The sequence below is a fragment of the Dendrobates tinctorius genome, unplaced genomic scaffold (genome assembly GCF_039654945.1).
Source record: "Dendrobates tinctorius isolate UK_male_01 unplaced genomic scaffold, ASM3965494v1 ptg000243l, whole genome shotgun sequence".
Lineage (NCBI taxonomy): Eukaryota > Metazoa > Chordata > Amphibia > Anura > Dendrobatidae > Dendrobates > Dendrobates tinctorius.
In genome coordinates, this window is record NW_027361910.1 from 6,031,200 (window position 1) to 6,052,661 (window position 21,462).

The 21,462-nt window shown below is 41.2% G+C and overlaps 1 protein-coding gene across 2 annotated transcripts in view; it reads right to left on the minus strand.

Annotated features, from left to right (window-relative positions):
* ADGRD1 (adhesion G protein-coupled receptor D1) overlaps positions 1 to 21,462 on the minus strand; it is a 1,079,490-nt gene that overhangs the window by 274,106 nt on the left and 783,922 nt on the right. For both annotated transcript variants that reach the window (XM_073557041.1, XM_073557040.1), the window contains one exon: positions 3,969 to 4,035. In XM_073557041.1, the coding sequence (XP_073413142.1) occupies positions 3,969 to 4,035 (67 nt within the window). The remainder of the gene's footprint in view (positions 1 to 3,968; positions 4,036 to 21,462) is intronic.

Sequence of the window (21,462 nt, forward strand, 5' to 3'; positions counted from 1 at the left end):
TGTGTGGGGTCAGCTTTCTGAGCTCTGCTGCATGCTACATCTACAAACTCTGATTGTGATACAACTGCTGCATCCAATAAACTAAGGCTAGTTTCACACTAGTGTATGGAGGAGCTGCAGACGACTGCGGGCTTCCTCTGTGAAGCTCCGCCCCTGGCCGCAACTCCTCCATTCAGCTCCGCCTCTGTCTCTTGAGGCTTGCAAGAGATGTCAAAAGCAATAATAAAGGATATTGGGGATATGTCAAAAGTAAAAGAAAAGTCAAAGATGCTATAGGATTTTTACAGGATGAAAATGATGAAATGGTAAGACAGGATGCTGAGAAGGCTGAACTTTTAAATTCCTATTTTGCATCTGTTTTCTCTCAGAAAGGAAATGTAACATCAACTGTTCTTCACTGTCCTATTAAGGGAATAGAAGAATCCAGGATATCTATAAACAGAAAGATAGTGAGGAAACATTTAGCTAGCCTAAACGAATTCAAGTCTCCAGGTCCAGATGAATTACACCCCAGAGTACTGAAGGAGATAGCAGAAGAAATTTTTGAACCCCTCTCCATAATCTTTGAAAATTCTTGGAGAACAGGAGAAGTGCCAGAAGACTGGAGAAGAGCAAATGTTGTTCCTATCTTCAAAAAGGGGAAGAGGGTGGACCCAGGCAACTATAGGCCGGTGAGTCTGACTTCTATACCAGGAAAGATCTTTGAACAAATTATTAAACAACATGTATGTCAGTACCTGGATAGGAATGAAGTGATTAAACAGAGTCAGCATTGGTTTTTAACTAATAAGTCATGTCAGACTAACTTAAATTCCTTCTATGACGGAAACACTGATTGGGTGGATCAAGGAAATTCTGTAGATATAGTATATCTTGACTTCAGCAAAGCATTTGACAAAGTCTCTCATACAATCCTTATTGAAAAAATGACTAAGTATGGAATGGACAAGGCAACTGTTAGGTGTATTCATAACTGGCTTAGTGATCGGACCCAAAGAGTGGTCGTAAATGGCTGCACATCCAGTTGGAAGAATGTCTCAAGTGGGGTACCACAGGGCTCTGTCCTGGGCCCTGTATTGTTCAACATCTTTAGCAACGATTTAGATGAAGGAATTGAGGGTAAACTGATTAAATTTGCTGATGACACAAAGCTAGGAGGGATAGCTAATACTAGAGAAGAGAGAGAGAGGATTCAAAAAGATATAAATAAACTGGAGAAGTGGGCAGCAACTAACAGAATGGTTTTTAACAGGGAGAAATGCAAAGTACTACATCTGGGCAATAAAAATGAAAAAAGCATATATCGAATGGGAGGAATAGGGCTAAGTGATAGCACATGTGAAAAAGACTTGGGTATACTAATAGATCACAGACTGAATATGAGTCAACAGTGTGATGCAGCAGCAAAAAAGGCAAATGCAATTCTAGGATGTATTAACAGAAGCATACAGTCTAGATCACGTGAAGTCATTATTTCCCTCTACTCCTCTTTGGTCAGACCTCATCTGGAATATTGTGTCCAGTTTTGGGCACCACATTTTAAAAAAGACATCAACAAACTGGAGCAAGTTCAGAAAAGAGCGACCAGAATGGTGACCGGTCTGCAAACCCTGTCTTATGAGGAAAGGTTGCAGGATTTGGGAATGTTTAGTTTGCAAAAGAGAAGACTGAGAGGAGACTTAATAGCTGTCTACAAATATCTAAAGGGCTGTCACATTGTAGAAGGATCAACTTTATTCTCATTTGCACAAGGAAAGACTAGAAGCAATGGGATGAAACTGAATGGGAGGAGACACAGATTAGATATTAGAAAAAACTTTTTGACAGAGTGATCAATGAGTGGAACAGGCTGCCACGAGAAGTGGTGAGTTCTCCTTTAATGGAAGTCTTCAAACAGAGGCTGGACAGACATCTGACTGGGATGATTTAGCGAAACCTGCTTTGAGCAGGGGGTTGGACCAGATGGCCCAGGAGGTCCCTTCCAACTCCACAATTCTATGATTCTATGATTCTATGGTACATTTGCTTTGTTATCTTTAACCCGAGGCTGAGGGTGCATCATTGTCATTGCAAACTATCAGTCAATATCTAAATGAAATCAAATGCTATGGTAGGAGACCCAGGAGGACTCCATTACTGACACAGAGACATATAACAGCTAGACTGAAGATTGCCAAAATGTACATGAGTAAGCCAAAATCCTTCTGGGAAAGTGTTTTGTGGACAGATGAGACCAAGACAGAGCTTTTTGGTAAAATGGAATGAGGTCTACAAGGAATAAAACATAGTACCTACAGTCAAATATGGTGGAAGTTTAATGATGTGTTGGAGTTGTTTTGCTGCTTCTTGCACTGGGTGCCTTGTCAGTGTACAAGGCATCATGAAATCTGAAGATTACCAAAGGATTTTGGGTTGGAATGTAGTGCCCAGTGTTAGGGTTTGCGTCCTAGCTCGTGGGTCTTCCAGCAGGACAATGACCCCAAACATACTTCAAGAAGCATCCAGAGATGGCTGGAAACAAAGTGCTGGAGAGTTCTGACGTAGCCAGCAATGTCTATGGATCTAAATGCCATTAAACACCTGTGGAGAGATTTTAAAATTGCTATTGAGTGAAGGCGCCCTTCAAAGATGAGAAACCTGGAGCAGTTCATAGATTCATAGAATCATAGAATGTTAGAGTTGGAAGGGACCTCCAGGGTCATCGTGTCCAACCCCCTGTTCAATGTAGGATTCCCTTAACCATCTCAGACAGATGTCTGTCCAGCCTCTGTTTGAAGACTTCCATTGAAGGAGAAATCACCACCTCTCATGGCAGCCTGTTCTAATCATTGATCACCCTCACTGTTAAAAAAAAAATTCTAATATCTAATCTGTATCTTCTCCCTTTCTATTTGAAAAGAAGAGTGGTCCAAAATTCCACTTGAGAGGTGTAAGAAGCTTGTTGATGGTTATAGGAAGAAATTGATTGCAGTCATTTATTCCAAAGTGTGTGCTACCAAATATTAAGTTGAGGTGCCAACAATTTTGTCCAGCCCATTTTTGTGGTTTTTGCTTGAAATGAAATCCAACTTGCTTTTTTTCTGTTTTTCCAATGCTCACAAAGGAAATAAACATGTGTATAACTTAACATGTGCAATTGCAATAATTATCTGGAGGAAATATTTCATTTTCTGGAACAATTTCAAGGGTGCCAACACGTTCGGCCATGACTGTCTATATATGCATTTGTAAAAAAAACACATACAATTAATGATAAAAATGCTGCAAAACTTGCAAAACTAATGTGTATGGCCAGCCTTCATTTAACTATTGGGATAGCTAGTCGGTTTTAGAAGTCACACACTAATATAGAGATAAGCAAACTATTTCAAATGGATGTGGTGTGTCATCATACATGTAAAATCAGAGATTCAAGATGAACCCATGGAAAGCTATGGCCACAGTATTAAGTATCCATACAATACTGCTTTGTTATCGAGCCTTGTGTATGAGGCTTTATAAATAGCTTGTGTCTTTCTGCACTTAAAAATAGAGATGAGCGATCATCGTCGGCTCACTCCTTATTCGGCAAGCTATAGCACTTACCGAAGAGCTGCATCGGGAACTCGGATACCTGGAGCGCTCCTGATTATCAGCTGTTTGGCCCCGCAGCTGCAGCCTGTGCATTATGACTGTCACACAGCTGCGACACATACAGCTGTGGCACTGAACAGATTATTAGCGGGAGCGCTCCTGGTATCCGGGTTCCCGATGCAGCTTCTTCGAGAAGTGCTATAGCTTGCCGAATAAGGAGTGAGCCGACGATGATCGCTCATCTCTATTTATAAGTGAATAAAGACACAAGCTTTTATATATAGATATATATAAAAACTTATAAAATAAACCCACATAACATTAATAATAAAAATGCAGAAAAAAAGCTGTGTAATTAAATCATTAATCTAATAAACTGAGAATATATTACATACCACTATGACAAATAATGCAGGCGCCACGAATGCCCAAATTGCTCCTTTCTCTAGAGACAGCCAGCAACTGGAAAATAATAAATGTAACTTTTAGATTAAATTCACACTGTTTGCGCTATTATAACATCATCTCTGCTCAGTTTACACTCTACCATCATTTAGCATTTTCTACCAGTACTTTAGTATCCTGGCCTTGTTCATTACTTAGGACATTATTCTTGGTGACTTAACATTCTCCCAATTGCTATCCCGAGATTGTCATTTGTATGCAAACAGGAAGAATGAGAAGATTCATTAGCTCTATACGATTGCTTCAACCATTGTTCGGTAGAAAGAGAAGACTATGGCGGCAGTAACACTAATGATACTCCAAGTTTATTCAAAGTACCCAAACAGTGTAATTAGCTTAGCGGGAAAAAAAGATAATTAGCAAGTGCAGAATGATTGTTTTCATTAAGTGCCTATAAAAAATACACACCACATTGGACATTTTTATGTTTTGTTGGGTAACAACGCTGAATCACAGTGGATTTCATTCAGTTTCCTTGTCATTGATGAACAGCAGAGATAGCTTAATCTTGGAGTGAAGACGCATCTCTACAAGGTGTTTCACATTCACTTCAGTGATTGAATATAAAGCGTTTAAAGATATTGAATATTATACAAAGAGCAAAGAAAATGAGCAACCGAATATGCTGCACATGGTAGAAATGCTTTCATACATGTTTTTCTGGCACACCATTACCATATTGTGGATATGTAATCTACAGGGTGGGCCATTAATATGGATACACCTAAATAAAATGGGAATGGTTGGTGATATCAACTTCATGCTTGTGGCACATTAGTATATGAGAGGGGGAAACTTTTCAAGATGGGTGGTGACCATGGCGGCCATTTTGAAGATGGCCATTTTGGATCCAACTTTATTTTTTCCAATGGGAAAATGGTTATTGAAAATTTCACAAGAAAAACAATGGTGTGCTTGGTTTTAACGTAACTTTATTCTTTCATGAGTTATTTACAAGTTTATGACCACTTATAAAATGTGTTCAAAGTGCTGCCCATTGTTTTGGATTGTCAATGAAACCCTCTTCTCCCACTCTTGACGCACTGATAGCAACACCGCAGAAGAAATGCTAGCACAGGCTTCTAGTAGCCGTTGTTTCAGATGCTGCACAGCTCGTATCTTCACAGCATACACAATTGCCTTCAGATGACCCCAAAGATAAAAGTCTAAGGGGGTCAGATCGGGAGACCTTGGTGGTCATTCAACTGGCCCACGATGACCAATCCACTTTCCAGAAAACTGTTCATGATGGAATGCTTGGACCTGACACCCATAATTGATGGTATGGTGTGGTATATGGGGTACAAAGATAGTGGGGCCATTCTTCATCAATGGAAACCTCAATGCATCTGGATATCTGAAATTGCTACATGATGATGTGCTCCCCTTTTTATGCACTGAAGATGGCATGTTCCCAGAATTTTTCCAGCAAGATGGTGCACCGCCACATTATGGGTGTCAGGTCCGAGCATTTCTACAAGGAATCTGACCCCCTTAGACTAGCATTTCTTCTGTGGTGTTGCTATCAGTGTGTCAAGAGTGGGAGAAGTGGTCATAAACTTGTAAATAACTCATGAAAGAATAAAGTTACGTTAAAATCAAGCACACTATTGTTTTTCTTGTGAAATTCTCAATAAGTTTGTTATGTCACATAACCCTCTTCCCACTGGAAAAAATAAATTTGGATCCAAAATGACCGACTTCAAAATGGCCACCATGGTCACCACTCATCTAGAAAAGTCTCCCTCCTCCAATATACTAAGGTGCCACAAACAAGAAGTTGATATCACCAACCATTCCCATTTTATTTAGGTGTATCCATATAAATGGACCACCCTGTATTTACCACCATTAGATTCAGTTCAAATTTCATTTTATTTTCATGTTTGGTTTACTATACATGTTCAAAGACTGTTCTGACATATAAGCCTACTGTACGTCTCCAATGTATGCAATTGTATGGCATGTGGTTTAATGTCACCCAATAATTCCAACCACTCCCCTACATTGAAAAACCTAATGGATCACAATTTGACATATTCGACCAGAGAGTTTCCTTAATAAAGATTGTTATGAGACACTTAAAAGGGCTTTCCAGTCAAGTCACGTTATTCAGCAGTCATTTTGACTCCAGCTTGCTGAATCCTAAAAGATTGAAAAATGCACGCTGTCAGGATTCTGCTTTGTTTTCCTGCTGAAGCAGTTGTTCAGTCACAGCTCATATGTGATTCACATAGACAGGTGTCGACTACAATATCTATTTGGCAAGGGACTGCAAATAGGTAAATCATAAACTTGCGATCACGTGACAACCACTGAAGCAGGCAAACAGAGGAGAATCCTGACAGTGTGCATATTGACACTGTTAAGCTGACTTCAGAAAAAACATGCATGCCTGGGAAAACATTTTTTTTTTCTCTTACGATACAGACTGCCCTTTAGTCTTTTAAATGGGGTTGATATGAAACAGGTTTTGATCATATTTTTTGTATGGACCTTTTGTATATCGGACAAACTGCCTTTTATGCACATCAATTTCAACACTTATTACAACAAATAAATGATTTTTATAGGGACTAAGTTCTCCTTGTTGGACTATGTGATTGGATTACATAGTGTTTCTGGGGTGACAGACTCCCTTTGAAGTAGCCATATATATGACATATAAGTAGTTTGATAGTTTAATGGCAACAACGTCATGCAAAGTTTAGTCTATATTGGCTGTTGGCATGCTTAATGATGCTGGATAAAGATTAAAACGCTTCCTGGGGATGCTCTGGAAACATTCCGGGAACATTCCTTCAAAGAACTAACGTGCTAGGCTTGCAACTATTCGACACTTTTAGACACATGTCTCTTTCCAGATAATGGTTGTCTGTCATCAGTCATCCTAAACGATCATTTAAATTTCCACCAATGAACAATCATTTTTGGTTGACTTTGTCCATTTAGATCAGCAATAGGCCAATGTATTTGGCCACCTTCATTTCATTATTGGTGCAACCAGTCAGTTTTAAAGGCTACACACTAAGGGCTCATTTACAAAAGCATATACATTGGACAATTTGGCCATCCGATTTGTGGAGTTAGGGCTCACTTCCACATGCGATTAGATCAGACGAATGCTATCCAATTAAAAATCAAATTGCATTCGTACCAATTTAATCCTATGCTTCTATTCTCATTGACATTTTTTTTCCTGCTCCAATTGGATGGGGAAAAAAAGTGCAAAATTTTGCGACTGCATTCCAAATTCAGATCACACGCACCCATATAAGTCTACGGTGTGTGCCAATGCTGGCAACTGTGCTCCGACCCTGTCATACGAGAGCACTAACACTCGGATCCCGCTGGCAGCAGAGATAGAGCTGAATGTCATTAGCATATTGCATCTGATGCTCTCGCATTGGATATGATACACTAGTGGGACCCCGGCCTCAAACATAGCATGCTGCGATTTTTTTTTTCATACCGAACCGATAGTAGAACAAAAAAAACGCTGACCAGCACTGCCCCATAAAATGTTATTATATGGGGCAGTGCTGATCAATGTCTTTTTTCTCATACCGATTTGGCAAAATTGCAGCATGCTGTATGTGGCTTCACAAATCGGATTGCAAGCACCAATCCAGGTCTATGGGTGCGTGGAAATTATTGGACTGCTCTTGGATCATACTGCAGACTCAAGGAATGGAGAAACCTTGCTCTCCAGGTTATTATTATTATTATTATGCATTTATATAGTGCCATTTATTCCATGGCGCTTTACATGTGAAAAGTGGAAATATAGACAAGTATAATAAACATGTATAAGACAAGGGACACACAAGTACATAAGGAGAGGGAACCCTGCCCGCGAGGGCTCACAGTCTACAGGGATGGGTGAGGATACAGTAGGAGAGGGTAGAGCAGGTCGTGCGGTGGTTCAGTAGACCGAGGATCATTGCAGGCTGTAGGCTTGTCGTAACAGGTGGGTCTTCAGGTTCTTCTTGAAGGTTTCCGTTGATGGTGAGTGTCTGATGTGTTGCGGCAGAAAGTTCCAGAGTATGGGGGAAGCACAGGAGAAGTCTTGTATGCGGTTGTGGGAAGAAGAGATAAGGGGGGAGTAGAGAAGGAGATCTTGAGATGGTCGAAGGTTGCGTGCGAGTAGGTACCTAGAGACCATGTCACAGATGTATGGAGGCGACAGGTTGTGGATGGCTTTGTACGTCTTGGTTAGGGTTTTGAATTGGAGCCTGTGGGCAATAGGAAACCAGTGAAGGGCCTGGCATAGGGGGGAGGCTGGGGAATAGCGGGGAGACAAGTGGATTAGTTGAGCAGCAGAGTGTAGGATGGACTGGAGCGGAGCCAGAGTGCTAGAGGGGAGGCCAGAGAGTAGGAGGTTGCAGTAGTCAAGGCGGGAGATGATAAGAGCATGCACTAGTGTTTTTGTGGTTTCATGGTTGAGGAATGAGCGGATCCGGGAAATATTTTTGAGTTTGAGGCGGCAGGAGGAGGCGAGGGCTTGGAAATGTGGTTTGAAAGAGAGCGCAGAGTCGAGGATCACCCCAAGGCACCGAGCGTGCGGGACTGGGGAAAGAAAGCAGCCATTGACATTGATGGATAGGTCTGGTGGAGGGGTAGAGTGAGATGGGGGAAAGATGATGAATTCTGTTTTGTCCATGTTCAGCTTGAGAAAGCGAGCAGAGAAGAAGGCTGATATAGCAGACAGACATTGTGGGATTTCAGTCAGTAAGGAGGCGAGGTTGGGTGCAGATAGTTAGATCTGCATGTCATCGGCATAGAGGTGATACTGCAAACTGTAGGATTCTATGAGCTGTCCCAAGCCAAAGGTCTAGATGGAGAAAAGTAGGGGTCCTAGGACAGAGCCTTGAGGATCACCAACAGACAGGGGGTGAGGTGAGGAGGTGGTGTGTGAGAGGGAGACACTAAATGCTTGGTCTATTAGGTATGATGAGATCCAGGATAGGGCCAAGTCTGTGATGCCAAGAGATGAGAGAGTCTGTAGCAGGAGGGAATGGTCTACGGTGTCAAAGGCAGAGGACAGATCCAGGAGAAGGAGGATAGAGTAGTGTCGCTTGCTCTTGGCGGTTAGTAAGTCGTTAGTGACTTTAGTTAGGGCAGTTTCAGTTGAGTGATGCAGTCGGAAGCTAGATTGCAACCGGTCAAAGAGGGAACATGAGGAGAGGTGGGAGGACAGTTCAAGATATACATGCTGTACCAGTAGTTTTGAGGCATAAGGGAGAAGAGATATCGGGCGATAGTTAGACACAGAGGATGGATCAAGGGATGGCTTTTTGAGGATGGGTGTGATAGAGGCATGTTTGAAGGATGAGGGAAAGACACCATTTGTACGTGAAAGGTTGAAGAGGTGTGTTAGAGATGGGATGAAGACTGTGGCCAAGTTAGGGATGAGGTGAGACGGGAGTGGGTCGAGGGCACAAGTGGTGAGGTGTGATCTTGACAGAAGGGTGGAGAGCTGATCTTCTGTCATGGTGGAGAAGCTGGTTCTCCTGATAGTGTGCTATGATAATTTTGTCCTCCATCTTCTCCTGACAATGCGCTATAATTCTCTCATCCAAAAGAATCTGATCAAACTGAGCTAACACTCTAAACTCTGATCCGAGATTGCTCAATCGGAGTGTCATTGCCATAATTGATTCGATTCACTCGGAGGAGAGAATCTACGTTAGTGTGAGCGAGCCCTTTTCTAGAGATAAAAAAAAAGTTTAAATAAATAAGGTACTGCAACATAAATGTCAAATCAGGGATTCAGGATGAATTCATATAAAGTTATAGCCACAGTGTTATGGATCCGTACTATACTGCTCTGTTATCGGGCTTTGTGTGTGAGGTCTCATGAATTAAGGAAGACGCAAATCCCCAAAACCAATTAATGGGGACCATATTTTAACACCGATGTGTTCTGTTAATTTGGCTTTATTTACTACAAACAACAAGATCAATAATCTAAATAGCCCATAGTTAAATTTAGAGAAAAAGAAAAGTAAACCGTTGACTCAATCAAGAGCCCCAGGCTAAAAAACAGAGAATGCTGCCGGAGGCAATTTTTTTTGCAATAAAGGAATAGCTGAAATATGGGATTGCTAGATTTTTCTTTACAAAGTTCTCAGTTTGCAGAGTTCTCTGCGAAGATGAGACAAGATTCTTTTCCAGTTTACAGGGAAATGATTTTTCATACTGAGAAAACCGCATTAAAAGCCAAACATGAAACATATGTAGAATTATTCATGTTTGTTGATGATGTAAAAAAACTATATTTTCCAATACAAACATTTAGTGCTTTCATTTTCAAGATAAATATATCATGTAGCCAGTTGATAAATGGCTACATTAGTTCCTGGCATTTTAAACTGATCCAATGATTTACAAAAAGTTTTTTCTTTGAACAACAATAGACTAATTTAATCCTATGTCCCCTGGATACTAATGAGTGGGATCATGTAAAACTCAGGCATGAAAGCTGATTTCTTAATGCCACACAGCTATTTCTGTATTGCTTACTTTACAGTTACAGATGAAATGGAAATATAAAAAGAGAGAAGCCAGCGCTGCCGATGGTCAGAACGCATAACATGAAGTGCAATGCACATATTGACATCTAACTGTAATCAAAATGAGACATTTGGCAAAATATTGATCAATACATTGAGCCACCCCGCCGCGCCAAGGTAATCTCATATGGGGGGTCCTACTCTACATTTTTTATTACTCACTGTGCCATTACGGCCTCCTGAATATTTTAAAAGCAAGACCATATCTATTACAAATGTACCTGAAACATGTCTGAATCGCTCCCGTGTAGCTAGATTGTGCACCTGTGTCTGAGCCTGCATCGCCCTTCATCTGTGTTTGCTGGTTGGGCAGAGTGTGGAGGTTTAACCTGAGATGTCTCTGTTCAGACCTGGTTGGCCCTTATCTGCACTTGCTTCATCTGGCTGCACGGGAGCGATTCAGACATGTTTCAGGTACATTTGCAATAGATATGGTCTTGCTTTTAAAATATTCAGGAGGCCGTAATGGCACAGTGAATAATAAAAATGTAGAGTAGGACCCCCCACATGAGATTGCCTTGACGCGGCGGGGTGGCTCAATTTATTGATCAATATTTTGCCAAATGTCTCACATTGAATACAGTTAGATGTTAATATGTGCATTGCACTTCATGTTATGCGTTCTGACCACCAGCAGCGCTGGCTTCTCTCCTTTTATATTTGCATATTGCGTTGTGGCTGACCACCACTGTTGCCGTGCGTGCTGGGTTATGTTCGCCATTTTTGCTGTGTTCATTGTGATGGATCTAGGCTGCTGTGCACACACACAGCAGCCCTGCCCTGCCCCAGGCTTTATATAAATTGTGCACCTGTGTCTGAGCCTGCATCACCCTTCATCTGTGTTTGCTGGTCGGGCAGTGTGTGGAGGTTTAACCAGAGATGTCTCTGTTCAGACCTGGTTGGCCCTTATCTGGACTTGTTTCATCTGGCTGCACGGGAGCGATTCAGACATGTTTCAGGTACATTTGCAATAGATATGGTCTTGCTTTTAAAATATTCAGGAGGCCGTAATGGCACAGTGAATAATAAAAATGTAGAGTAGGACCCCCCACATGAGATTGCCTTGGCGCGGCGGGGTGGCTCAATTTATTGATCAATATTTTGCCAAATGTCTCATATTGAATACAGTTAGATGTTAATATGTGCATTGCACTTCATGTTATGTGTTCTGACCACCAGCAGCGCTGGCTTCTCTCTTTTTATATTTGCATATTGCGTTGTGGCTGACCACCACTGTTGCCGTGCACGCTGGGTTATGTTCGCCATTTTTGCTGTGTTCATTGTGATGGATCTAGGCTGCTGTGCACACACACAGCAGCCCTGCCCCAGGCTTTATATAATTTGTGCACCTGTGTCTGAGCCTGCATCACCCTTCATCTGTGTTTGCTGGTCGGGCAGTGTGTGGAGGTTTAACCAGAGATGTCTCTGTTCAGACCTGGTTGGCCCTTATCTGCACTTGTTTCATCTGGCTGCACGGGAGCGATTCAGACATGTTTCAGGTACATTTGCAATAGATATGGTCTTGCTTTTAAAATATTCAAGAGGCCGTAATGGCATAGTGAATAATAAAAATGTAGAGTAGGACCCCCCACATGAGATTGCCTTGGCGCGGTGGGGTGGCTCAAATTATTGATCAATATTTTGCCAAATGTCTCATATTGAATACAGTTAGATGTTAATATGTGCATTGCACTTCATGTTATGCGTTCTGACCACCAGCAGCGCTGGCTTCTCTCCTTTTATATTTGCATATTGCGTTGTGGCTGACCACCACTGTTGCCGTGCGTGCTGGGTTATGTTCGCCATTTTTGCTGTGTTCATTGTGATGGATCTAGGCTGCTGTGCACACACACAGCAGCCCTGCCCTGCCCCAGGCTTTATATAAATTGTGCACCTGTGTCTGAGCCTGCATCACCCTTCATCTGTATTTGCTGGTCGGGCAGTGTGTGGAGGTTTAACCAGAGATGTCTCTGTTCAGACCTGGTTGGCCCTTATCTGGACTTGTTTCATCTGGCTGCACGGGAGCGATTCAGACATGTTTCAGGTACATTTGCAATAGATATGGTCTTGCTTTTAAAATATTCAGGAGGCCGTAATGGCACAGTGAATAATAAAAATGTAGAGTAGGACCCCCCACATGAGATTGCCTTGGCGCGGCGGGGTGGCTCAATTTATTGATCAATATTTTGCCAAATGTCTCATATTGAATACAGTTAGATGTTAATATGTGCATTGCACTTCATGTTATGCGTTCTGACCACCAGCAGCGCTGGCTTCTCTCTTTTTATATTTGCATATTGCGTTGTGGTTGACCACCACTGTTGCCGTGCGCGCTGGGTTATGTTCGCCATTTTTGCTGTGTTCATTGTGATGGATCTAGGCTGCTGTGAACACACACAGCAGCCCTGCCCCAGGCTTTATATAATTTGTGCACCTGTGTCTGAGCCTGCATCACCCTTCATCTGTGTTTGCTGGTCGGGCAGTGTGTGGAGGTTTAACCAGAGATGTCTCTGTTCAGACCTGGTTGGCCCTTATCTGCACTTGTTTCATCTGGCTGCACGGGAGCGATTCAGACATGTTTCAGGTACATTTGCAATAGATATGGTCTTGCTTTTAAAATATTCAGGAGGCCGTAATGGCATAGTGAATAATAAAAATGTAGAGTAGGACCCCCCACATGAGATTGCCTTGGCGCGGTGGGGTGGCTCAATTTATTGATCAATATTTTGCCAAATGTCTCATATTGAATACAGTTAGATGTTAATATGTGCATTGCACTTCATGTTATGCGTTCTGACCACCAGCAGCGCTGGCTTCTCTCTTTTTATATTTACAGATGAAATGGCTCAGTCCCACTTGCCATGTAATTAAATGAGCACATTGGAATTTTTTTAATTTTTGTGTAAATTAATTGTTAATAAAGCTTTGTAAAAACTTTTTAATTCACTTGGCAACTGCTCATGCACACAGGTTTTTGTTTTTTTTTGTCAGTATTTTGTGCAGAACCTTGGGTTTTGCAGAATGCAGCATGTCACATCTTTCAGTGTTTTTTTCAGCCTATTTCACCCATTGAAAGCAATGGGTGGTACAAAAACCACTGAAAAAATGCAGGTATCAGTTTTTGCTGCATTTTTGGTGCCAAAACCTGATGGAGTAAAATCAGATTTTTTTTTATGCACTAAATTTGATCAGCATGCAGAAGAAACAAACGCACCCTGACAAAAATGCTGGAAAAACAAGCACAAAAATTAAGCAAAACCTGCTTTTTTTGCAGCAAGTTTCATACTGCAAAGATAGCAGTTTTTGCCTGTGGAAAAAAAAAATGCATCAAAAACGCAATGTGTGAACATTGCCTTACAAAGCACTCACTTGAAGTCAATGGCAGAGATCTCATTTGCCTGAGAAGTTCACAGGGTGCGCTGGATTGCTGCAAAAACGGGCCGGGCTTTTTCAAGGACCATGGTTTGTGTGACAGGACAAGGCTATGTATTTTTAGTCAAGATTTAATAATATTAGTCCTCAAACCAGTACCCTGAAGTAATTTCATACCCCAAACCATAGCATGATTGTTACGTGTTACAGAACCACTTAGCACCCAGAATATGTTGTGCAGTTATATGTATGGATAATAGGTTCTATGTGAGATGCATGTCCCTAATGCATCAGCATTCCCCTTTTGTCCGCCCTCCCACCACCTTTGTAATTTCCACAGTAAACATCGGCAGGCTCCGGCCACCTGTGGCTATTGTAATGTATGTCTGGCCTGCCGCTTTTCTATTGGCCTGCCCTCTGTATCTGTGTGATATATTCTGTGTCCTGTGAGTAAAGTGTTGTCAGACTGGAAATACATGGAGAAGCAGTGATCTTTTATATGCGCCCATGTAACCCAGGGATTCCAGCCAGCATCATTCATTCAGACTCCAGCCAACGCAGAGCGGACCTCCGAAAACACGGGGTGGTACTGAAAGAGGTACCCCAGCTTGGTTGACCCCGTTACAATGATATTGAAGGGGCCTTGCATAATTTGAAAAAAACATAGCTGCTTTCTTCAAGAAATAATACAAACACCTGTCTATGGGATGTATCTAGAATTATAGTTCAATAAGATTAAAAAGGGTTGTGCTGCCATACTAGATACAGGTGCAGTTATGTTATTTTTTTCTTGTAGTGTACCACACCTTTTATTTGGGAACACATACCAAACTCCTAAATTTCAGAATTAAAGTCACACCCCTTCAATTATTTCAGAACCTAAATTAGAAAAAAAAGCTGACATTTCATTTGTCAGTTTGGGTTTTAGAGATGATCTATGAAGTAGATACGTATCACAGTAGATAATCTACACTACAATGCATCCTAGATTCTGATAAAGGCAATGGTGGCGAGTTATAAGACTAAGCAAACAACAATGATTGCTGGGATGACATCACTTGCAGTGAAATGAGACATTATAATAACACATTATGCAGTCAGGGATGAGGCGCTTTCTTACAATACAATAATGCTGATTAAATGAATGGAACCATAAGGAGAATATGTGTTCATGTGCAGAACTCATGCAAGATATGTTACTAACACAAAGAAAGAAGATGAACAAGAGCTGAGAGAAAGGAGGTTAAACATTAAGGACAATTCTTGTACAGTATATATGTTTTTCTTTACTACTACTCCATGCCTGGCAACTAGATATAAACTATATATAACCAGGTGACCAGTTGAGGGAGACTAAGAATGCTTTTCTACAAGGCTAGTAGGGAAAGCTCCCAGAGAATCCTCATCTTTCTGTTAAAGACAATTAGAATCTACTTCCACAACTTAATCATCAGTTACTTTTTAAAGGGGCAGAAAATAAAACTGGATCTGGATATCCCAGCAAAGAGTCCCCAAACAAGCATGCTACTACTATTTTCATTTTTTGGCTCCCCTACAGCCCCTGCAGTTATCCTTTTGTTATTGTTTATATCCTGAACTTCCTGCCAATCTGACTTTGATTCTACAACATTTCTGGAGACTACATGTCCCACAGCTCTACACTCCCACCCTTGGTGTCCACCCATTCCCTTTAAAAGCCAATATGTAAAAACTCCTATACAGTCTCAAGATGTAAAAATTGCTGCACTATCAATATTTTATCTGTTCATAGATAGGAGAGATGGCATAAATATTGTTATCCATCTGGCCAGTATCCATTTGGTGGCATGCCGGCCATTTTCCAGCTGAGTGAAACCATGCTGTGTGTTAGCCATTTTATCCTGTTTCTGAAAATATGACTTTCTTATCTATTATATTAGCGCAGTTCATAGAAATCTTACTTCATAATTTCCATTAAGTACACAAAGGGATTTTAGTTTTTTCTTCAGCTATCTTTACCTGGTCGTAAATCTTCCCTTCTCCACAATCCTGTTCATTCAAGCTGAGTGGCCTCACATCTGCTAGCCATTAGGATTTTCCTTAACTATCTTAATTAGGCTAAAGCTAGGGTTAGGCTAAAGTTAGGGTTAGGCTAAAGTTAGGGTTAGGCTAAAGTTAGGGTTAGTGTTAGGCTAACGTTAGGGTTAGTGTTAGGCTAAAGTTAGGGTTAGGGATAGACTAACTATAGGGTTAGGGTTAGTAAAAAGTTAAGGTAATGGTTAGGATAAAGTTAGGGTTAGGGTTAGGCTAAAGTTAGGGTTAGTGTTAGGGTAACTTTAGGGTTAGGATAAAGTTAGGGTTAGGCTAAATTTAGGGTTAGGATGGTTAGAGTTAGGCTAAAGTTAGGGTTATTGTTAGGCTAAAGTTAGGGTTAGTGATAGGCTAATGTTAGGGTTAGGCTAAAGTGAGGGTTAGGGTTAGGGTAAAGAGAGGGTTAGGGTTAGGCTAAAGTTAGGGTTAGGCTAAAGTTAGGGTTAGGCTTGCGCTAAAGTTTGGGTTAGGGTTGAGGCTAAAGTTAGGGTTGAGGCTAAAGTTAGGTTTAGGGCTAGGGCTAAAGTTAGGGTTAGGGTTGGGGCTAAAGTTAGGGTTAGGATTGAGGCTAAAATTAGAGTTAGGGTTCGAGCTATGTTTAGGGCTGGAATTAGGGTTAGGGGTTTATTAGGGTTATTTTTGTTGTTAGGGTTATGGTTAGGGTTGGGATTAGGGTTAGGGGTGTGTTGGGATTAGGGTTGGACTTAGAATTGGGGGGTTTCCACTGTTTAGGCACATCAGGGGCTCTTCAAATGTGACATGGCATCCGATCCTAATTCTAGCCAATTCTTCATTGAAAAAGTCAAACGGCGCTCCTTCTCTTCCGAGCTCTGCAGTGCGCCCAAACAGTGGTTTACCCCCACATATGGGATGTCAGCGTATTCAGGAGAAATTGCACAAAAAAAATTGTGGTTCATTTTCTCTTTTTACACTTGTAAGAATAAAGAAAAATGGTTCTGAAGTGAAATGTTTGTGAAAAAAAGATAAATGTTCATTTTTCTCTTCCACATTGCTTTAGTTCCTGTGAAGAACCTGAAGTATTAATAAACTTCTTGAATGTGGTTTTGAGCACCTTGAGGGCTGCAGTTTTTGGAATGGTGTCTTTTAGGTACTTTGTGACATATTGACCCCCCAAACTCACTTCAAATGTGAGGTGGCCAATAAAAAAATGGTTTTGTAAATTTGGTTGGAAAAATGAGAAATCAATGGTCAAATTTTAACCCTTTTAACTTCCTAACAAAAAAAATATGCTTCAAAAATTGTGGTGATATAAATTAGACATATGTGAAATGCTATTTATTAACTGTTTTATGCAATATGACTATCTGAATTAAGGGCATAAAAAGTAAAAGTTTTAAAATTGTGAAATTTTCTAATTTTTTGCCAAATTTCCATTTTTTTAACAAATGTCATAGCAAAGAAATTTTACCACTATCATAAAGTACAATATGTCACAAGAAAACAGTCTCTGAATCACCGGTATCTGTTGAAGCATTCATGGGTTATGACTAGTGTTGAGCATTCCGATACCGCAAGTATCGGGTATCGGCCGATACTTGCTGTATCGGAATTCCGATACCGACTTCCGATATTTTTTCAATATCGGAATTCGGCATCGGAATCGGAAGTTCAGTTGATTGACGGCCTGACGTCATCATGATGCGCCGTCATTTCGGGCCTTCCGGGGGTCTCTGCCGGCCTGCCGGGGGGCTGTGCCGGCCTGCCGGGGGGCTGTGTGGACTGCCCGGGGTCTGTACCGGCCTGCCGGGGGGCTGTGCCGGCCTGCCGGTGGTCTGTGCACCCTGTGGGGGTCTGTACCGGCCTGCCGGTGGTCTGTGCACCCTGTGGGGGTCTGTACCGGCCTGCCGGGGGGCTGTGCCGGCCTGCCGGGGGGCTGTGCTGATGTCCGGGGGTCTGTGCAAGCATCGTCCGATGGGACTACAAGTCCCATCGGGCGATGCCTGCTACCATGACAGTGATTGACACATTAGCCAATGATGGGACAGTAGTAGTCCCATCATCCGGCTAATGTGTTAAATGTTAAAAAAAAAAAAAAAAAAAAAAAATACTACATGCATGCTACATACATACTACATGCATGCTACATATATACTACATACATACTACATACATGCTACATACATACTGCATGCTACATACATACTACATACATACTACATACATACTACATACATACTACATATATACTACATACATACTACATACATGCTACATACATACTGCATGCTACATACATACTACATACATACATACTACATACATACTACATACATGCTACATACTGCATGCTACATACATACTACATACATACTACATGCATGCTACATACATACTACATATATACTACATACATACTACATACATGCTACATACATACTGCATGCTACATACATACTACATACATACTACATGCATACTACATATATACTACATACTACATACATGCTGCATGCTACATATATACTACATGCTACATACATACTACATGCATGCTACATACATACTACATATATACTACATGCATGCTACATACATACTACATACTACATATATACTACATACATACTACATATATACTACATACATACTGCATGCTACATACATGCTACATACATACTACATACATACTACATACATACTACATGCATGCTACATGCATGCTACATGCATGCTACATACATACTACATGCATGCTACATACATACCACATACATACTACATGCTACATACATACCACATATATACTACATACATACAATACATTCATACAATACATACATAGACATACAGTACATATAACATAGAGTAACATACTTACCAATACTTGTCACATTGTTCCCCGAAGCCATTGTCTATTCCGGGATAAATATTAACATAACAAACCACAAAAATACTCACCCACGATCCGAAGCAGTCCACGAGTGTGTCCCACGACGATCTTGGGTAGAGAACTGCAGCATCAGATGATGCTGCCGTTCTCTACGGGCTGTAGGAATCCAATGACGGAAGGTAGGTATCCTTCCGCACTGTATTCCTCCGCCACTTAAAAAAAAAAAGTCCCTAGTCTCACTTTATGCCATTGCTGTGTGGGAATTTCCCACACAGCAATGGCATAAAGTGAGACTAGGGACTTTTTTTTTTTTAAGTGGCGGAGGAATACAGTGCGGAAGGATACCTACCTTCCGTCATTGGATTCCTGCAGCCCGTAGAGAACGGCAGCATCATCTGATGCTGCAGTTCTCTACCCAAGATCGTCGTGGGACACACTCGTGGACTGCTTCGGATCGTGGGTGAGTATTTTTGTGGTTTGTTATGTTAATATTTATCCCGGAATAGACAATGGCTTCGGGGAACAATGTGACAAGTATTGGTAAGTATGTTACTCTATGTTATATGTACTGTATGTCTATGTATGTATTGTATGAATGTATTGTATGTATGTAGTATATATGTGGTATGTATGTAGCATGTAGTATGTATGTGGTATGTATGTAGCATGCATGTAGTATGTATGTAGCATGCATGTAGCATGCATGTAGTATGTATGTAGTATGTATGTAGTATATATGTAGTATGTAGTATGAATGTAGTATATATGTAGTATGTATGTAGCATGTAGTATGTAGCATGCATGTAGTATATATGTAGTATGTATGTAGTATGTATGTAGCATGCATGTAGTATATATGTAGTATGTAGCATGTAGTATGTATGTAGCATGCATGTAGTATGTAGCATGTAGTATGTATGTAGCATGTAGTATGTATGTGGTATGTATGTAGCATGCATGTAGTATGTATGTAGCATGCATGTAGTATGTATGTAGTATGTATGTAGTATGTATGTAGTATATATGTAGTATGTAGTATGAATGTAGTATATATGTAGTATGTATGTAGCATGTAGTATGTAGCATGCATGTAGTATATATGTAGTATGTATGTAGTATGTATGTAGCATGCATGTAGTATATATGTAGTATGTAGCATGTAGTATGTATGTAGCATGCATGTAGTATGTAGCATGTAGTATGTATGTAGCATGCATGTAGTATATATGTAGTATGTATGTAGTATGTATGTAGCATGCATGTAGTATGTATGTAGCATGTAGTATGTAGCATGCATGTAGTATATATGTAGTATGTAGCATGTAGTATGTATGTAGCATGCATGTAGTATATATGTGTTATGTATGTAGCATGTAGCATGCATGTAGTATGTATGTAGTATATATGTGGTATGTATGTAGCATGCAGTATGTATGTAGCATGCATGTAGTATATATGTAGTATGTATGTTGCATGTAGTATTTATGTAGTATGAATGTAGCATGTATGTAGTATGTAGTATGAATGTAGCATGTATGTAGTATGCATGTTGTATGTATGTAGCATGTAATTTTTTTTTTTTTTTTTTTTTTACATTTAACACATTAGCCGGATGATGGGACTACTACTGTCCCATCATTGGCTAATGTGTCAATCACTGTCATGGTAGCAGGCATCGCCCGATGGGACTTGTAGTCCCATCGGACGATGCCTGCACAGACCCCCGGAGCCTGCACAGACCACCGGCAGGCCGGCACAGCCCCCCGGCAGGCCGGCACAGCCCCCCGGAGCCTGCACAGCCCCCCGGCAGGCCGGCACAGCCCCCCGGCAGGCCGGCACAGCCCCCCGGAGCCTGCACAGCCCCCCGGCAGGCCGGCACAGCCCCCCGGCAGGCCGGCACAGCCCCCCGGAGCCTGCACAGACCACCGGCAGGCCGGCACAGACCACCGGAGCCTGCACAGACCCCCTGGCAGGCCGGCACAGCCCCCCGAAAGGCCCGTACAGACCCCAGAGAGGCTGTACAAGGGCAGGAAAGGGTTTTTCTTATTCCGATACCGGAAGTCCCATAGACTTGAATGGGACTTCCGGTATCGGAATCGGCGATACCGATACTTTTTTTAAAGATCGGCCGATACCATCCGATACGATACTTTGAAGTATCGGACGGTATCGCTCAACTCTAGTTATGACCTCATAAAGTGACACTGGTCGGAATTGAAAAAACGGGCATGGTCACAAAGGCAAAAACAGGCTCTGGCACGAAAGGCTAAAATGTATCGAAGGAAAAAAAGTGATGGCCCTTGCTTATTAGATCACCTTAGTAGGGTATTTCTACTAGATTGAAATAAAGGGAATCTGTCATGAGATTTCAAAATAGTAACTGCATATGTTATTAGACTGATCTTTTATACCTGATGAGGCTGGTGTATTTACATTGAAAATCAATGCCAGAATGATTTTATAATCCTTTTCAAAACTTTCCCTGAATAATACTAAAATGATGATTTTATAAATTTGGTTCTAGTTGGACTCATGAAATGTTAATTTTAATTTTAG